Raw genomic sequence first — 20,421 nt, 5'->3', positions numbered from 1 at the left:
ACCTGGCAACCAACCCCAAAAGGTGGGCATGGCAAATGTTGAGAAAACAGACCCAGAAAAATGGGGGGTGGAACAAGCAAACACATGAGGTAGCTGGCCTACTGCTTATGCTTTGTCACCACTAACAGCAACAAAGGCACCAAGTGACCTTGACTTTCTACCAAAGATTTACATACCAGAGGGGGTCTGCATCCCCTGCTCCTCCTTTGGGGAGAATGCCTTACCCATCAACTCCTAGGATCACTGGCTGTCAAGCCTCTCAAAGCATCAACCCAACAGCACTCCTGCTGAGGCTTTCAGACACCCCAAAAAGCCTCCCCACATATCACTCTTAAGTTGTCTCAAGTCACCCATTGGGGATTTAAGAAACCTTTCAGAATGTTTGGCTGAAGCCCACCTGCAATCCAGGAAGGCCCCTCAGCAGCTGGCTGCCCTGCCAGCTTCCCCTCCCACTGAGGCCCACACTGAAGCCCTCCCCTTTGGCCTGTGCTCCACCCCCACAGGCTCAGCAGCAGGCAGGACACGGCGGCATCCAGTCCCACAGCCTTATCTTCAGTTCAGGATGCTGGCTGCCGCTTCAGCCAGTTCACCTTGTTCCTCACAAACACTGAGCACAGGATCACACGTAACACCAGCAATCGCTTCTTCGACATGGGTGGGAAAGGGAAAGGGCCACAAACATCCCTCACCCACTCAGGACCCTGTGGAATTCCATGAATGACCATCACACACAATTCTAACTAAAAAATTATCCTTAGGGGCCTGCCCAGTGATGCAGGGACGTTTTGCTTTGGCGGCCCAGGGCTCACCAGTTCAGATCCTGGGTGCGGACATGTCACCACTTGTCAAGCCATGCCGTAGCAGGCATCCCACATATTAAGTAGAAGAAGATAAGTATGGATGTTAGCTCAGGGCTAATCTTCCTTCAAAAAGAGAAAAAAATTATCCACTCATTTTGCACAGCATACTTTCCAAGTGCGTAACACGAAGGGAGTAGAAACTATGTCTGGCCTGTATAGTTAAGTTTTAGCCACCTGTAACTGGCTGGGAGGCAAGACCTCAGTAGCACATCAATATAAGAAAAAACTCCCTGTGGTGTTCAAACACCAATGTTTTGCAATCCTCATACCAGTCACAACCGATTAAAACAAGAATAGAGGCCAACAACGGTATGTTTCTCAAAGCATCTCCTCAGTAGTTAATTACAAAGGTAAGACATGAAACTTCAGAGGAGAAAAGCTGGCAGACACCAGTGTTAGGTGCTCAGTAATCACCGACGACAGGACACAGGTATCCCTTCTGAAGACACAGCATCACTTAAGAGAACCATGCTCAGACAGGCAAGCCCAGCGCTGGGGACCTTCTAACAACTGGCCTGTAGGACTCAACAGTGTTAAGACAAGAAGGGGCCAGAAGTCTGGGCAGATACTGAAGCTCTCACCACTGCCCAGGCTTAGCTCAACGGCAGCCCAGGGACCCACTTGGCCTTATTTCCCACAAAAACACTCCATATGGTAGCATGGTTTATTACTTTATTATACATTTTTATAAAACGTCCAAACACACTCATACCCCCACTACCATTAGGGAGGGGCTTCACATCTTAATGCAGACCTGGTGATCTTCTAAAGCAGCCCGTACTGTTTTTATACTCTTAAGATACGCCTCTCCCCTCAAGTATTTATATCCCAACTACAAAAACGGAGCTGCAAAGGGTGTATAAAGATAAATGAGATTTTCCTTCTCTTGTTATAGTACAAACACTTCAGGTGACTAGAGAAGCACGAGTAAGAAGGGGGCGAAATCATCTAACTAAGGAACGGAATGTCTATGTTACCTGTAAGAAGCTGAATTACTGGCTGCAATGAAGCAAGTGGTTTGCAGGGACATGGGCACATCAAACAGCAAGACAACGCGTGCCAGGCAATTTGCTTCTACTTGTTTCCAGAAGGCACATGTTTCCTGCACCGTTTCTTAACAACGAAAGACAAATTAGAGGAGAATCCAGTATTTAGATTCTGCCCACTTTGAGGTATTAAACGTATAAGGAAAAGATTAGTTATGTCCAAATAGCATGCAATACAAATATTTTTAAACCAACATGGTTAAGAGTTAAGATTTTTAGAAATCAAAATATTTATTCACAACATGATTTTAAACTAAAGTCGAAGGTAATAAATCTTCCGTGGCAATGATTTAAGTGCAAGTGATGCTGGCTTTCTTCACATTCATGTCCTTCATTCGGAGAAGAGGAGATCAGTTGTTCTTGAACAGGTCAATGCAGCTCTGCAAGAGGGAGACATTGTTCTGGAAGAAAAACAACAAAGCAGAGCAATGAATCGCTGTGGAGTCCAAGACTTCCTATACATCTGTAAGAATTAAATTCACCAACTCAGCTTTTCACAAGTGACTTGAAGCCAACTAAAGTGGGCTGACGCTTTTCTTCATCCAATCACAACTGAGTCACAAACGTAAACCTTTTGCCCCAATTTCCTGTTGGCAAGCTCCTCTCCCTCAGAGGGTCTGGGAGTGCTGCCTGGGGGAGGCTCACCGCTAAAGAGCCAGCGGTCACCCCTCCAACACCTCTGCCGCCCCCACCCCAGGTGTGTCCCCAACACAGTCATGCCAACTGCACTTACTATGACTTAACCTACATGCTATATAAATGAGTTGTTCTGTGAAATCAAAGGCCCTGGAAAGACTGGATAAAAAGTTGCTGAAAATTAGTTATGGATGAGATTAACAAAAGATAAATATTCACATAGAACTTTGAACAAATTGCTTTACAAAGTTCTCACTTTTAGAAAACTTACAACACCCAGAACAGTATGGGTACGATTTATATATAAATCATACTTTAAATTCCAATTTAAAAGGTCATACACAGCATTGCTTTAACCAACGTTATGGCCAGTGCCAGCTCCCGCCTCCAACGGCTCCCTGCTGACCAAAGGGCCACCCTGGCTGCCTGGACCAGACTGCACTTTGCAGTACAATCCTGGCTCCACCCAGGAGCCACCCACCCAAAGGGCCATGCCCAGAAATTCTGAGTGAATGGGTCTGGGCTTCCAAAATTCTTTTAAAAGCTCCCTAATAGATTCTAATGTGCACCCAACATTGAGAACCACTGTTCTCTACCTTTTCTGCACTAAATTAAATTACAGATATTAACTACATAAGGAAGTTTTTCTTCCTTTCTAAGCCAAAAAGTAATTAGTATCAGAAGACACTTAGCAAACTATTTATTTTGAAAAAGGTTTTCCATGAAAATTCCACATAATGAAGAGCTTATAAAGGGTATGATGGATGCGTTCACAAATTATTAGAACAGGTTCTCCAGAGTGTGGCCCACAAGAACTTTGAGGAAGGCAGGGTAGCCACCATCAAGAGAGCTCTGTTCTTGTCAAAAGCAGTATTTCATCAAGACATTATGGATTTTCAGTGGAAAAAATACTTCAACAAATGGCTCTCACCTACAATAAAGGGGATTAAAACCACAAAGCAAACCCCACCTGCCTGATGAAACTGGGATCGTGAATTGGGAAATAACTAGAAAAAAAACCCCGAAAAAGCTGTTGGCTTGCTTTGAAGAAAACACTTACCCTGGCATGCTTTATTTCCAGTTCAGACATTTCAATTAGATTCTTTCTAAATGCTGCCACTCTCTTTCTTTTGAAGTTGACTAGTTCTACAAAAGAAAGTTTACCAAGAAAAGTTGAAAATTTTCATCTTTAACTTCCAAATACCATTCTTACAAATAAATGATCTCTGAAGCTCTGATGTACCACCATATTTTTACTATCGCTGCAATTGGGACACATACCAGACATTTTGGGGACACCAGTGATGTGCTTGCCATTGTCTTCACGTGAGCACTGAAATTTGGAGAATGGCCACTGACTACTTGGAGAATTCTGAACTGGGCAGCCTCACCCTTAACCTCTAGGCATCAACACCTGGAGAGAGGGCTGGGGAGATGTGAGCCATCAATGGCACCACTGTGCCTGCGCCAATGGCTTCTTTGGTTTTGTTTTTTAATGTATTATTTTTAAACTTTGAAAACTGTTACTCTCATGTTCAGACAGCTTTTTGGTAGATACAATCTGTAGGACATGCTACCTTTACAGTTATCCTTTCCTTTCCTACTGCCACTGTCAGAATTCAGTATTAATACCCTATTAGAAATTAGGCTAAACCAAAAGTATGTACTTACTCCCTTCTACACTTTCAAAACTTGGTGAACTGAAGCTCTCTGCCTTGCAGCTTTCACCATCACATCACTCCTTTGGTCACAACCCTCCCTAGCTCAAGCTGGTACTCCAAGGCACTCAGGAGCAAACTCACCCTCCTGTATCATTACAAGTACACAGCACTGTCCAGCAGAAATATAACACAAGCAGCCACATTAACAAGTAAAAACTCACAAAAGATTTTTATAGTAACGTGTTAATGACAATACCTTGAATATACGAGGTTAAATAGGTCTTCCCAGGTGTCAAGATAAACTCGCCTCCTCCCTCTGGGCCTTGTTCCTCAGGACCAGGACTCAATGCTATCCCACCTATCTCCCCCCACACCATTGTTTGTACTATGTTCATTCAACTGATTAATCAGTTCAGCCACAAATCTTAGAAGGAATTTGGACCAACAGCAGACAGGCTAAGACTCACTCAACTCAGCATTCTACAGAATGCTGTACTTTTAAATATACACCCAGGCTTACATATTGAATAAAGAAGATAAAATCTAACACAGGAACAAACCTTAGGCAATAAGGACAGGCAGGCCTACACTGGCACCATTTTAAAGCTTTGTGGTTTTTCTTTAAACTCTTCTAAAAGTGTCAGAGCCACTAAACTCTGGCCTACATAATAACCTAAGATTTCCACTCAGTTAATCATGAACTGTGTTTTCCTTATAAATTTAAATTAGGCGTTACAAAAGGGCAAGATTTTAAGAATATGGAAGCAAGGAGGTGCTTTCTTTGAAAGAATCCAAGACAGCCACGTGAGCATGTCTGCAAGCCATTTGCAAAGTTTTCATAGAGAGAAGCTGCCTCTTACAGTTAAGGCATGATAATCCTGAATAGAAATGAGCTGAGACAAAGGAATAGACCTCTGTGCACTGCTATTATCAGGACATTTCCAAATACGCCTACATTTCGGAACTATAGAGTTCTGAGAAAACAAAGTCTTAAAATGAGATAGGGATTTCTCATGGAAACTGAGTTTTGAGGGGGTGGAGGAACATTCTGAGGGTCAATCAAGTACAGAGTCCTACCATTACATTCACATTCCGGAGGAGTCTTTTTTTTTTTTTTTAAAGATTGGCACCTGGGCTAACAACTGTTGCCAATCTTCCCCCCTTTTTCTTTCCTGCTTTATTTCCCACCACCCCGCCCCACCCCGGTACATAGTTGTATATCCTAGTTGCAGATCCCTCCAGTTGTGGGATGCCACCTCAAGGTGGCCTGACGAGCGGTGCCATGTCCGCGCCCAGCAACCGAACCCTGGGATACCACAGTGGAGCGTGCGAACTTAACCACTCGACCACGGAGCCGCCCCCCGGAGGAGTCTTTACACTTTATGCTCTGGCATGTTCTATGGCCCCTGAGAACTAGAGGGCAGTGAGCTCCCCCAAGGAAAAGACTACATATCACACTGATATTTAATGGAAATGGCACACCATCTCCCCATACACTTAAGCTATATTAAAAAGCCTCCTACTCTGGAATGGGGGAAGGCAAGAAAGAACCCTGCAGATAGGGACTGGAACTGAATCATCATTATGGACGCCTGATTCCTCAAGAGTGTGTGTTTAGCTATGTGTATGTGCATATACTCCTACTTTTCCTGGAAGGCAGCTGAAGGGCCTAGAAGCAGAGACACCCCAGGAGCAATGAGCACACTTAGCACCCAAATCTTGTTACTATTCTGTAAGTAAAAAGAACTTGGAAGAAATGGTGATTTCGAGGGCTAGAGGAGAAAGGTGTAAGATTAGCATAAAACTAATTGCGCAAAACAAAGGGACCACCAAAGGGACATGCCAACTTAAAGGTCTTCCCACTGGCTAAGTCTGGTCAATTTGAGCACCAAAATAACTTAGTACAATGAATTTTAACACTATTTTCAAAGATAGGAGTCCGTGACTCTAACACAGATGACAAAGGACATGCGGGAAAGGGAAGGCTTGTGCTTAAAGGATAATGCCAAGTGCTAACTTGGAAAGTGAAAGCGAGAACTGCAGGAGGCAAAAACCACCTTCCTGCAACCACCAGGGCAAAGGCTGGCTCAGGCAAGAATCAGCAACACAGGCTGAATTTGGGGAGGAAGAGTGATCAGGAGTAGGATATATACATGGTCTTAAATTGTCTCCTCAGACTAATTAGTGGCACAGGAAAAAAAGTATTAGGTACACAATGGAGAGAATTGGACAACACTGAATGAGTAATCAAAATTAACACCACAAATAAAGGAAAGATGAACACAACACACCCACAGATGCGATACCCTAAGAAGATGGATTATTTATGTAGCATTCTGTTGGAAATGCATAATCAGAATCTAACCATAAGGAAACAGACTAACTGCAAAGTGAGAAACATTCTATTTGCAAGTTGTTGTTATTACGGTCTTCAAAAAGGCAAATGTCACTGGAAAAAAAAAAAGGCTGCAAAGGGTTCCTTCTAAATTAAAGGAGACTTAAGAGCTATGATATCTACACACAATCCTAATCTGTAGGACATTACTGGGACAACAAAGTGAGAATACAGACAGTAGGTCGTATCGTATCAAAGTTCACCACAGTTGCTAACTGTACTGTAGGGATCTAAGAGATACACACAACAAAAATTTTAGGGATAAAGGACCACGGTGTGTACACCTTAACCTCAAATGGTTCAAGAACAAAAAGCCAGATGTGTGCATAAACACACACATGTGGGAGCACACGTGCATGTGCAAGTGACAAAGGGGCAAACCGGATAGCTAGGTGACTCCAAGGATATACGGGTGTTCCTCGTACTATTTGTGCCATTTCTCTCTGTAAGCTTGAAATTATTTTCAAATAAAAAGCAAAAAGTAAAGAGTAGCTCTGCTCAACCTTCTTTTGCAGATTCAGAAAGCTGTTCAAATTTCTGGCAGCATTCCTGCTGGTGTGCTTCAGCCAACTTGACGTCTCTGCTTTTTAACCGGGCCTTATCCAAGGCTTTGTTTGAGTTCTCATAGTCAATGAGGGCTTTAGTGCGTCTGTATAAGAGATCCTGAAAAGAAAATTAACATACATGACATGGTAGTTAAACCTATCCTAAAAAATCTCTAGAGAACAAAACAGGAAGAATAAACATCTAACCTACTCCAAAAAATAGCCCAAGTACCACAGTGCCAGTGCCCTGCCTGAAATGTTGGACCACAAGAATCCAACTAACTCTACCCCTCCCCATTATTCTTATTATTTTTAATCTCAAGATTAGGCTGTGAACAGCAAGTCTTACAGCACCGTCGAGAGCTTTTTCAGATTTCTTTATATGGATCAAGAAAAAACCCCCAACAGTGAAGACGAAAAGATTTTTTTTCCTAGTTGATTCAACTATTTTAAGTAATTTCAGCAAGTTAACCACTGTGTATCAGAACACGTACAGTTACTGCTGGGCAAGTCAAGCGAGGCCGTTAGAGCACAGGGGGGCAATGAGGTATGACAGACACATGAGGTTCAATATACAACTATGTCTACTGTTGTGCACACTCAAAAAACTTATGTTTTTTGTCCGCTCTCAAGTCCATTAAAGTAGAGGATGAACTATAACAGATACAGTCTAAACTGTATAAAAAATATCCAAATATAAGACTAAGGAAACATGAAAGACAAATTAACTACAATAAACCAAACTATGGGGAAAATAATGAATTTCTACTTCCTGATGTTTTCTCCTTAGATATTTGCCTGTGTAATTTTACGTTGCCTGATTTAGTATAATGTACGAAACTAATTGAAACATTTTTGTTCAGGGCAGCGTAGATAGTGAAGGCATGTTTCACTCCCAAAGGTCATCCTGTTTATCACTTAGTCTTGCTTCTGCTAAATAATGCTTTAGGACTCAAAGGCTGCGGTGATAACTGCAATTCAGGAAAAACTCAAACTGAAAAATATTTTCTGCCTCAGAAATGGCCCTTTGGGCTTGAGTTTAGTTATGTCCCGCATGTAATAACCTATTATCCCCCAAACTATTATCTGTCTACTCAGCACCATCCCTCCTGATCCCAAGCAATACAAAGTAAGGACACAATACAACAAAAAGGCATGTCCCCATGAAAAGATTTCAACCTGGGGCAGGCCCCGGGGCCAAGTGGTTAAGTTCACGCCCTCTGCTTCGGTGGCGCAGGGTTTCGTAGGTTTGGATCCTGGGTGTGTATATGGCACTGCTCGTCAAGCCATGCTGAGGCAGCATCCCACGTGCCACAACTAGAAGGACCCACAACTAAAAACACACAACTATGTTCTGGGGGACTTTGGGAGAAAAAGGAAAAACAAAATCTTAAAAAAAAAAATTTCAACCTAAAACGGGACTGGAGGATAGGAAATGGAGAATCTCATGCATGTGCCCTCAGAGAGGAATTTAACTGAGAGACTGATTTCCCATAAAACACCTGATTTACAGAAGACCAAGACTCCTCTCTGAACCAATGAACTTACCGCTTGGACTCAGGCTGAACTTCCTACCATGTGTGCTCCTGGACCGCAAATACAGCCCACCACAAGCCCACAACGGACTCATCTGCAGCTTGCTACAGCCTAAGTTTCCTGAATCACAATTTCTCTGCTATTTCTGAATAAACCCAATTTCTGGTAACTTGAGCTTGCCTCAGTTTATCTCGTTAGGTTGATATCACTTATACAAACAATCCCGACAAATTCCTATCTTCCTTCATTTTTAACAAAAAGAATACATCACTAACACAAGACCTCTTCTGGGTCACAGCAAAGTGGTCTCGCAGTACTGAGAGTTAAAGAACTCCTGCCTTACCTTTGCAGCCTCTATGTTGAGCATGTAGTATCGAAGGAGTTCTGTCAGCTTTAAATCTTCGTCTGAGGAGACACGACTCTCTACTTTCTATTTAAAAAAGGAAAGGTCACCATCATTAGGCAGAATGCTACAGATTATGAAACGTGTTATGAAGACCAACATAAAAGTCCTTACCCTAAGTTTTTCAAAAAGTTCAGCAACCTTCAAGAGGTACCTGAAAATAAACACATGATTTTGGTTTATCAAAAGAATGATACCACATTTGGTATAGAAGTGCTGAGTCCCTGACAAATGTCCTAGAAGTGTCTGCTACGTTCAGAGGGTGTGTAAGATTTGAGTGCGGGAGACTATCGACTACACTTGATGAGCCTGTACTGAAGAGCGGAACTGAAACTATATAGTTATTACTCATTAGACTTTTCATTACACCACCCAGTGGTTTTCGACTAAGGGATTAGGAGAAATGCTTTTCCAACACAAACTTACTTTTTGATGACGGTGGGCTCTTCTAAAGCCAGGCTATGCAGACAGGCTGCAGTGTGGATATAGTCATCTGCAACATCTGCAGAAACAAGGACAGCCCTTTTTAGAGGAACAGAGCTGGTACATTAGCAAAGCTAAGTGGCTAGTGGGCAAATTCTATTTACTTTTATGAGATCTGGTCATTTTGTCAGCTTTTGCACACGAATCCTTGATCCTATTATAATAGTTAATGAGGAAATTCTTCTCTTGCTCAAAGAAGTCATCTACCTCCTAAAAGGGAGGAAAAAAAAGAAATTTAAGCAGCACAACTTTTAAGACTATACGTATTTTGTATTAGAAGAAACATTAAGGAAATAAGCTTATGCATAACAAGTATAACCTTTACAGACCAGGGAAATACAAACTGACAAGATACCATTTCATATTCAAGATTAGCAAAAATCAAGTGCTGGCAGGATAAGTCAACAGAGAACCATTTTAAAGAGCCATTTAGCAATGCCCAGGAAAACCTGGGGGTGGGGGAGGATGTGGCTGGTTCCAGACTGGGAGGCAATGCTGGCACCTGGTTGGCATGGACAGGGATGCCAAACATTTTGCAATGCACAAGAACAGGACAGTCTTGTACACTTTACACCAATGAGATAGTCCAAGAGTTTCCAAATTTCTGACAATGCCCTCTCTACTCAGCACCTATATTCTGGGCACCTTACTCAAACCCTAAAGTGGCAAAGGCAGACACCAGATAGTAACTGTTAAGGTAATTTAGTTTTAAGGGGGAGGGAAGTGCGGCTGAGGAGTGAAGAAATAAATAGCACCTGTGAAGGTAATAAGAGATTGTATATTGATTTCATTTGCTAGAACAGCACTATCCAATTCAAATACGTGAACCACACGAGCCATTTAAAAATTTTCTAGTAGTCACATTATACAAAGAAACAGGTGAAATTACTTTTAATATTCTACTTAACTCAGTATATCCGAAACACAAAACATTAGTGAGATATTTTACATTCTTCTCTTGGTATCAAGTCTTTAAAATCTAGTAGGTAAATGAAATTAAAAATTTAATCCCTTAATCGCACCAGCTATCTACATATCAACTGCCACATGTTACTGGGGATATACCAAAATGGACAGTGTAGTTATGGAGAATGGCATGAAATACTGATCTTGTAGCTTGTTTTTTTTCTTTTAAAAAAATAATGGAGTAATCTCTCTCCTTACAGAAAAGGAGAAAATAAAGACTTAAGTGTGGGGAGGTTCTTATCCCTTTCTCCTGGGAGAGAACAGGGTATTTTGGGAAAGTAAGTGAAAATCCAATGAGTAGATGAAAACTTCTCAAATTTATTTACATTTCTGAGGTTAATAGTACTTGTTTCACAAATCTCTCTTCTGAAGAAATAAAAGGCCATCTATTCACATTAAGAATTTTCTAAAACAGTGAAAGCCACTTACCTTAACTCCAGAAAAAAGGACTTCATCAGCACTTTTCACTACACTTTTGAAAAAGCCACCAAACATCTCTTTGGTATTTTTCCGCCTAACACTTAGCTGAAGAGAGAGAATTCCAAAATAAGAGTTTATGGTATGTATATTTTTCTAGGTTCTTTTAAAGACATCCTGAGTATATTCCAAGTAATACTGTTTACTAGTACAGGCATACACATAAGCTAACTTTGAGTCCATCTTAACCACCAGATCTAAAATACCGAATAAAGAGCTAAACCTAAACGCAGGGCATAATTCTAGAAGTGTGGCTTAAGAGGTATTTTGAAAAACTATCTAGGCACCAAGACTCAGGGGCTTTTAAATCCTTGTAGAATTATTGTCCTGTCTATGTTGTTTATCAAACTTCACTGGTTAGAGGACGTTGAGGAAATTTCTAAGTCAGGTCTTACCCTCATACATATTAAGTAACAAGAAACATATTTATTTTTAAAAAAGCATAGAAGTCTCCTTTCAACAAAAAGCCAAGAAGAAAACAAATGTGGATCAACTGAAGTTCCCTCCAACAATCCCAAACTTAACTGGAGGAGAAAACGAGTTTTTACAAGGGTTTCGAGAAAGTTCAAAATCTTTAAGCAATGTTTTATGAAAATCCCTACACTATGGATCTATGTGGAGGGGAAAGTGGCATCTAAAAAGGGCTTCCATTGTGTTGGTAAGTCAGATCTTTAAAAAGTATACTTTTAAGTATAGCTTTGTACATTTTAACTCAATCATTGAAAGGGAACAAAAGTGCCTTACATCCTGATCATATTCCAGGAAAACATGGAAGTTGCGATCTTTACTGAGAATAGGGTGCGAAGAGAGCCGCTGAAGAAAGACTTCGTGGGAGGACACAGTCTTCTTAAAGACAGCAAGATATTCACTGAAAGAGAAGTGCACAGGCATTCACTTGGCACCTCTCAACTAACTGACCGATCCCGACCCCAGTTATCTCATCATTATGCTCATGACACTAAGCAAAATAGCTGAAGTGGACCAAAACATTTTTAGCACAACTTTCTATCTAATTAGGTAAAAAGGCAAGCTGAAAATTTTGCAATCTGTGGAATGAGCTAACCAAAGGGAAACGTGGTATTGTAATGAGTTGACAGAACAAGTCTGTGAAGCCCCAAACCTACATGCAATTCCTGCTAGACACAATCCCTGTATCTAGCAGCCAAAGACCGCTAGTGTCTTTAAAACAATGAACACCCTTTACATTGGCAGCCATGGACGCAGCATTGAGTCTAACAAGGCTTGGAATTATCAGAAATTATAAAGTGACTTTAACTCAATCTAGAGACTAAAGATCACTCTAAACAACCCAGTGATAGGAACTTGAGCCCTTGGTGCTGATGCTTTATCCTCAGAGCTGAGCATTACAGACACTCAAGTGTGTGCTGAATGATTCAGTACCTGGAGGCGTGTGACCGCCAGCCCTACATAATAAGGGCTTGGGACAGAGCCCTGAAGAGACCTGCGGAAATGGGCACCGGAATTCCAACACACTGATGGTGGAAGAGGGGCGGGAGCCAAGGTAAACAAGTCCAAAGATGGTTTCAGAACAAACTTTAACGCAACCCCCAACTATGATACAGAATAAAGAATCCTTTTTTATTTGAAATAATTAAATCACAACAGATAGAAGATACGCTTCCTGTGGGCCTGCACTTCTTTCAAACCATGAATGTGGTTATTATTTAGACTTTCTTTGTAACTGCATTCACTGCAATCTAGTTTCAAATATACTTTTAGTAACCAAGCTTCAGGGATGAAAGCTTCGTATATTATCCAAAGCCTGAAGAATTACTTATATGGGAAGGGGCCGGCCCTGTGGCCGGGTGGTTAAGATTGCACGCTCTGCTTTGGCAGCCCAGGGTTTCACCAGTTTGGATCCTGGGTGCAGACCTAGCAACGCTCATCATGTCATGCTGAGGCAGCGTCCCACACAGCACAACCAGAAGGACCTACAACTAGAATACGCAACTATGTACTGGGGGGCTTTGGGGAGAAGAAAAGAAAACAAAACACTAACAAAAAGGATTAGTAAAGATAGGAAGGTTTATTTACTTCTTCACTATGCCAGACCAGGATTCCATAACAAGTACCACCAACCCAGGGAGAACAACTAGTCTACCCAGTGCCACTAGTCTCAGGGAGTCGACGTCTAAAGTACAAAGACCATGCTCCACATTCCACAAGACGCAGTTTTAGAAGACAGCACTAGGCAACTAATTAACTGCTATACTTTTACAAAGTTAGTTATCCGGTTCTTTTTATTTCTGTACATCACCACTTTTCTTCTCCTCAGAAGATTTAAGCCCCATCAAGAAAACCCACTTACGCTTCCAACTCTTGCTTCATCTTGGCAAATTCTTCTTTGGTCATAGACCCTTCACCCTCTCCCAGTTTCTGCATCTTCTCTCGAGGGCCATCAAAGTCAGGCTTTGTAGGAGCAGGTGGAATCTGCAGCAGAGGCAGGAAACTCATGAGCATCCTCGCCCCAGCAGTTGCTGTTCTAGTCGGTGCCTATGCACAGGAGGCAGCTAGTCCAGCAGCTCCTCTCTTAACCATATTCCTTTGGCCATCTAAAAGTGTCCTCCCCACAACTGGGCGCTAACTTTGATATCATTTGTTCAGTTTACCCATTACAGACAATTGGTAGGGTACAAAAGCGTTTATCCTGCTTTAATGTCAGTTTAAAACACATATATTACAATCAATGCTAAAATGAAGCTGATGAAATACCATCAAGATCATACAGTCTCTAGCCTTCAAGAGGAATTTTTAATTCCAGAGGATAATCAAAAGATTCTAATTTTGAATGAACAGAACATTCTTCAACACAAGCATCAGCACTAATTTTGTTTAATTATTTGGCCGGATTCTTCAGTCTGTCTGGCAGGATAAGCCACACTTAATTCTTTAAAACTGGCTAAGTCTCATCCCATAGCCACACATCAGCTCTCAAGGGCTGAGCACAAAGACAAGTGCCTCATCACTCCTTAAGTCAAGTACAACACTTTTGATAAACCTATTGCATACCATCGCCAATACTGAGGTTTTCCTAGAAATCAATTCTACTTGATGCCTAAAGGAAAATGCCAGAGAAACAACGAACTCAAAAGTATAAGACTCAAATCATGAAAAGGTTTATCCTCGTATGTTGTACAGAATGTAAGACTCTGCTGCATCTCATAGCTGCTAACACTATTCTTATATATTTTAGACTTTACCAGAAACAGTACATAGTCTAGTTGGCAGATGAAATCACTGTTTTCACAATCCATTACAAAAAGTAGATAAAAGTCTCTTTAAGCAAAAGGAACAGCAAAGTAGAAGAAACAGCTTCAGTAATTATTTGATTTTCCAAAATGCACTTACAATAAGCCCAGCATAGTCTGTAGTTTCAATAAGAGTGTCATGTAGCCACACAAAGTCTTCATGTTGCCTCGTAACAGAAAACTCCGGGCTCTGAAACGCGGGCAGCGTGGTCTGTAGAGAAAGGAGTGAGGAGTTAACTGCTAACCACTTTTAGATAAGTGGAGTGGGTTTCCCCGGCTGCACTATGAGGAAACTCTGAATAAAACATCACACTGAGATCCAGCAAATAAAAAAGCAGCAACACATAATCTCCCTGCCACTAGGAAAGTCATCGCGAAAGATTCCAGTTTTTTTTTTAAGGAATTCTTTTCACAAAACTCCACCTTTCAGGTCAACTCAAACAGATATAATCGTGTAGTCTTCACGCTGCCTCCTGAGTAACTGAGGTATGCTAATCAAGCCACCAATGTATTAAGAGAAAACCACGTGGGGAAGGACCTTATAGACAGCACGGATCTATGCTGGAGGTGGCATACACCAAGAGCTCTAGCATCAAACTGCCTGATTCAAATTGTGCGGTAGCCACGTCCTTTATTTAACTGTGGGCCACGGTTTCCTCACTTGTAAAATGGGGATAATGGAATACCATCATAAGGCTGTTACAGAGCATTCAATGTATTTTTTTTTAAACTAGTGTGGAAGATAAAGGAGGCTGAAAACGTTCCTGGAAGGACCGACTCTGAGAAATTAAAACTTTCCATGTTTTTCAGATTGGCATATTGCTTTTGTCAAATTAAAAATTTGGAGGAAAAAAGTCTTTTGCATCACAAGAAATAGGGGGATGGAGCCAGCCCCATGGCATAGCAGTCAAGCTCGGCACCTTCCACTTTGGCAGCCAGGATTTGCAGGTTCAGATCCTGGGTGCAGACCTACACCACTCATCAGCCATGCTGTGGTGGCAACCCACATATAAAATGGAGGAAGACTGGCACAGATATTAGCTCAGGGCTAATATTCCTCAGCAAAAAAATTAGCTGGGGTGAAGGCCAGAAACTTAGTAAACATGGGAAAAGCAAGCACTTCCTAGGCATGCAAATTAAAAACAAAGGTGGAAGATTCGAGCTGTGCTGACAGGTGGCTCCACACACATCACTTTGCATGGTTTGCTTCCTCATGGAGTAGAGTTCAAGCCACACTTAATTACATCAGCAATGCCCACAGCCCTAGGGCTCCACCATAGTGGAAAATGCTGAAGCAAGAGCACTCATCTGACGCTCACTACAAGAAAGATAAGGGAAGTTCTCATTTGGCAGCAGTGCTACACTGCAAACAAATAGCAACCATTTCGGTTCAGGGTGTCTCCTTTCACATCCACTGTGAATAACAAAGCTGTAACCCAGCATTGTTTTTATGACTGAAGTCATTCTGTCACTTACCTTGGTGTGCACTGTAAATTTGACCTTATCTCTCTCACTGAGTGCATCAGGTATATCAATCTGAAGCGAGGGATCAATATTCAGGTCCACAGATACAGATCTCAGCTGAAATACAATTTTTGGGGGGGCTATTAGTCTCAAATTCATTTTATTCCTAAAAAAAAGTATTCTTCCAAAAGTAGGAGCTAGTAATTAAAAAGCAGTGTCTACAAGATCATTTAGAACCAAGCCAGTTGAGACATATTCTAAGTTTATTTGAAAGTGTGGGGAAACCTGCTCTTAAATGCACAGATGGATCCCAAGTATTCCTGTAATCAGAATGAAGTAACTATATGATTCCATTATCAGGTCTGTTACATTTTCTGTCTACATGAAAAATACATTTAATCAAATACTTAAACTGGACTAAGGCCTGAACTAGATAGAATGAAATCTTGAACTTCCTACATAAATGCCCAAACAAAGAACCTTCAAGAGACATTGATCAGAGTGTAGATCTATCCGAAAGAAGTTTAGAGACCAGGAAAACGCAGAGAAGGCACAGAGAACAGTCATGTGGTATGGGATCCTGGGTGGAAAGTTAAGAAAAATCCAACTCAAGAGTGGACCTATTTATATTCAGGGACTGTTTTCAAAGAGATGAAAAATCTAGACACAAGAGGTGAATTGTAAAAACTAACGAAGGTCTTAATTAGCAGAATCCCACCGTGATTACACGTAAGTGACAAGTGTGAACACTGTCCTGGAAGCAAAAGTAACTGATTTTGTGAGTTGGAAATTCAGAAGAAAATAACACCCAACTCCATTTTTGACAGTTTAAAAAAGAATTTTGGGGAGAACTGGAACGTTATGAACAAGTGATTAAAATGGTTTTCCCACTAAATTTAAAGTATGATAAATTCCCTAATTCTTAAAGCAGACAAAGCTGACGGTCAATCTGAGGACCTGCCACAGATGAGGCATAAGAAACTTCATGGGCTAAGCATCTCACGTCCTCCTGGCCTCTCCTCTTAAACTGTAAGCTAGTACTAAAGCAAAGCTGTCACAACACTGTAGACTACTGAACACAGGGCAAATGCCCAGTGAAGGCTGGAATTAAAAGGATGAGAGACGAGGCAATACTGAGGTATTTCCCTCTAAATCCCTTTGGATTCTTTTCTTCAAAATAAAAAGTTCAAGACGAAGGACTGATGAACTTAAACTTGTGAAACTAGAAAAACTAGTTGAATCACGTATATAAAAGGATTAAACAGAGGCTGGCCTGATGGTGTGGTGGTGAAGTTCGTGCCTTCCACTTCGGCAGCCAGAGGTTCGCAGGTTCCGATCCCAGGCGCAGACCCAGCACCGCTCGTCAAGCCATGCTGTGGCGGCATCCCACGTGAGACAGAGGAAGACTGGCACAGATGTTAGCTCAGGGCCAAACTTCCTCACACACAAAAAAGTTTTTAATTGCAAAAACCAGAGTTAACCCTACAACAATGGCTTTCCTCTAGGAGATAAGCTTCAAGTTCTGTTACCAGAACATGATTTTAACATCAGATGTTGGTCAAGATCACAATATAACAGTCCCTCCCATCTCAACCTAAATACTTCTTTCAAATGAATACTTGATGACTCCTATGAACTATTTGCTTATTTGGCTTAATTTCCACATGTCCATTTATGAGATCTCTGCAAACAAAGATAAAGCTTCAAGGTCAAGGATACTTCATTTTATCACAACTGTGACTCTAGCTCTGACTTATTTCTGATAAAAGCTTCCTTCCTTCTGATAATTTACCACTGGGCAAATACAGTTCAAAAAGACCTCAAAATATACACTAAAATCTGATCGTAGAGAATATTCACCACCCCACCTATCTTATGTTGACAGCTGTCAGAGTCAGTACAAGAATAAAGCAGGGCAGGTATAAAAGGGGCAACAGACACAGGTGGAAAGATACGGCAGCCCAAGGGACAAATCTAAGGTGCATTTCCCTGAGCTCAGCAACACCACCATGTTTCCTGAGACTCCGTTTCCTAAAGAAGTCACAAGTCCTGGTTTCTAGCCATCTCTCAGTTTCTGAACATGCTGACAAATCCATTTTGGTTCACTACAAGCCAAGCAAAATCAGTGAGCCTGAGAGCTCCACAAGGACCACCTTTGGAATCAGGGTTGGAGGATCCAAGGGGAACGTAATCTAGTAAATGGCATTCGTTAAAGCACCAGTCAAAGCTACAAAGGTCTTTACCAGCTGCTTTTCGTTCCACTGAACAATTATCTTCTGGTTTCACTTCTTTCCCCATACTCCCAACTGTTATTGAGGTAACAGTCCAGACTATTTACTATACAACTATCTTCCTTCCTTGTCAGCACAGAAATAGTTTTTCGGTATAAGAGTGCAATGAGGACAAAAAATAATGACAACTGATGGAGGTTTTGAAAGACTGCCCTACAACAGGATAATCAAGCACTCAAGCTTCTCCAGCAGTAAGCTTTTTTGCCTGGACCTATCACCAGAGGAAGAGTCAACTCAAACAAAAATCCAATCACATGACACGATAGCCCTAACCACCCAAAACCAAAACAACACAACACAAAATATAGACAACATGGAAAAGTCTGCATTTGGGCCTTAAGGAATTGTCTGAAAAGATCTTGGCAAAATTCTGAGCATTCAGGCCATGACCAACTCAGTGGTCCCCATTCACAAGTTAACTAACTTCCTCACATTGTAGCATACAAACCTCCAGACAATGAAGCAGATAAATCATCAAGGAGTAAAAAGTTGTGAAATGTTTAAAGCTTCAAAGTCAGTGCTGTATCCTCACTCCGGAAGCACCAAGTGTGATTAAAAGCTCAGCATTCCTCCTGCTTAGTCAATAAAACCAACATCCCAGAGCCCCATGCTACTTAGTATTTATATTTATATTCATATATTTAGTACTTGCTAAATAAATCACCAGGATGGAAGGGAAGGAGTGGGTGGCACCCTACCATATACTTCTCTCATAGCCACCTTTATCCCCTATCCTAAATAAGCACCTAGAGTACTACCTTGTCCTGCTGGACAAGGGTGAGTCTGACTTGGGCTATAGATGTCAAAATGCCTTGCTAGAATAGCTGTTTAAATCAGTGGGGATTCAGAACCAAGCCCAACCTTATGTATGTATGCTGATTTTTCCATTTCCCAGTTCTCTTAGGTCACTTCTGAGAACCAAATTTAAAACATACCTACTCTCAAAGGATGGAATGTTAAGTTTTAAAACTGACTTTTCATAGATTCCTACTGAAGCCACTGCATCACATACCCAAAGTTTTAGACAGAGTTTCAGTCCCCAACGTACTTCCCTCCTCCAGATTAATCCTTATAGTAAGGACAGAAGAAAACAAATGGGTAAACAAGCATTGCTTCATTTGGAAAGCAAATTTTTAAGTGTTTTTAAGAAATCCGAAAGCTTGGTAAGAGAGTCTAAAAAGGAAAAAAACTGATAGAAAAATTTCTGTGCATTTCCTCACCTGCTCATCAGCCTCCCAGTTGGGGCAGCTGACACTGGCTGCCACACAACTCCACAGGCACTCTCCCTGCTAAGGACCACTTTTGGTCCGAATCTCACTATGACTCACTTTGCTACAAGACTGAACACAATCTGCAAAACTCCCTCTTCAAGGGGTTTCATGGCTCACAGATGGCAAAGGGCATCTATGTGACTGGACAACACAGAAGGCTAGATTCTGAAATGCAAACCCAAGGTGGGAACAGAGAAGACATATACAGAAGGTAAAAAATGTTGTTACGGTGACTACAGACCTGAGTTTACACTAGTGCCATACGGCCAATGTGACAAGACACAATGGGAAGAAATCATCTCCACACTCACACTGATCTGCCAGAATGGGAGCTAGCTGAATAGCAATTTAAATCGAACCAGTTTTGTACACAATATTAACTAGTCAAATATGCCAGTCCCCACATTGTCAACTTAACTCGGCTGCAAGGAAACTACTATAAACAGGGAAAAAAAATAAAGACTACTTGTATACATTTAAATTACTTCCTAGTGTCCCTTCCCAAAGCAGAAATGCACTTAGCCACACAAGCTGCATTAGTGTGTCTTCCCTTCAAATTGTTTCTCTCGCCTCTCTAAGGATTTCGTTTTGTTATCCTTTACCCCACGGCCCAAAGAACTAAGACCCCTACACCAGGAAGAGGGCCAACATGACAAGTCATCCATGAATGGTAAATTGGCAGCATGGAGCCAAAACAGAGGCAAGAAGCCTGCCTTCTTTTGGTCACAGGAAGCAAGAAACAGGGTATATCTCAGCTAGAAAGGTATGCATACCTTGCCTAGTCCAATACTCACTAATGAGGAAATAAATCCAAAAATGTTACACTACACACTCTATGTATGCATTAATTTCCAAAAACAAGACTCACTGGATACATACTTATGAAACAACATGTATTACTTTGTTACTGTTTCAACTCAACAGGAAAGTGCTCTACAAGAAACTTTAAAACCATATCCTTTCTCCAAATCCCTTTATTGTACTTGAAATGTTAGTTTTCTTCCATCCTGAAGGTAACTAAAACCTGTTTATCTATATTCTATCCCAGCTTTTCATAGTGGCACTGGTGCGTACAAAACAACTGAATCGACTATAAGCAATATAGGAGCTCTGATTTC

The 20,421-nt window shown here is 41.3% G+C and overlaps 1 protein-coding gene across 4 annotated transcripts in view; it reads right to left on the bottom strand.

Moving 5' to 3' along the window:
- Nucleotides 1-1,515: 1,515 nt before the first annotated feature.
- Nucleotides 1,516-20,421, bottom strand: part of SNX5 (sorting nexin 5) — a 24,940-nt gene continuing 6,034 nt past the window's right edge. For all 4 annotated transcript variants that reach the window (XM_023626074.2, XM_070247092.1, XM_070247091.1 and 1 more), the window contains 12 exons: nt 15,754-15,858; nt 14,378-14,488; nt 13,338-13,459; nt 11,753-11,876; nt 10,961-11,056; nt 9,670-9,775; nt 9,509-9,584; nt 9,197-9,236; nt 9,023-9,109; nt 7,102-7,261; nt 3,603-3,688; nt 1,516-2,307 (listed from right to left, as the gene is read on the bottom strand). In XM_023626074.2, coding sequence (XP_023481842.1) covers nt 2,257-2,307; nt 3,603-3,688; nt 7,102-7,261; nt 9,023-9,109; nt 9,197-9,236; nt 9,509-9,584; nt 9,670-9,775; nt 10,961-11,056; nt 11,753-11,876; nt 13,338-13,459; nt 14,378-14,488; nt 15,754-15,858 — 1,164 coding nt within the window. In that variant the 3' untranslated portion in view covers nt 1,516-2,256. The remainder of the gene's footprint in view (nt 2,308-3,602; nt 3,689-7,101; nt 7,262-9,022; nt 9,110-9,196; nt 9,237-9,508; nt 9,585-9,669; nt 9,776-10,960; nt 11,057-11,752; nt 11,877-13,337; nt 13,460-14,377; nt 14,489-15,753; nt 15,859-20,421) is intronic.

Source organism: Equus caballus, chromosome 22 (genome assembly GCF_041296265.1).
Source record: "Equus caballus isolate H_3958 breed thoroughbred chromosome 22, TB-T2T, whole genome shotgun sequence".
Lineage (NCBI taxonomy): Eukaryota > Metazoa > Chordata > Mammalia > Perissodactyla > Equidae > Equus > Equus caballus.
This window is presented reverse-complemented; position numbering and strand designations above follow the sequence as displayed.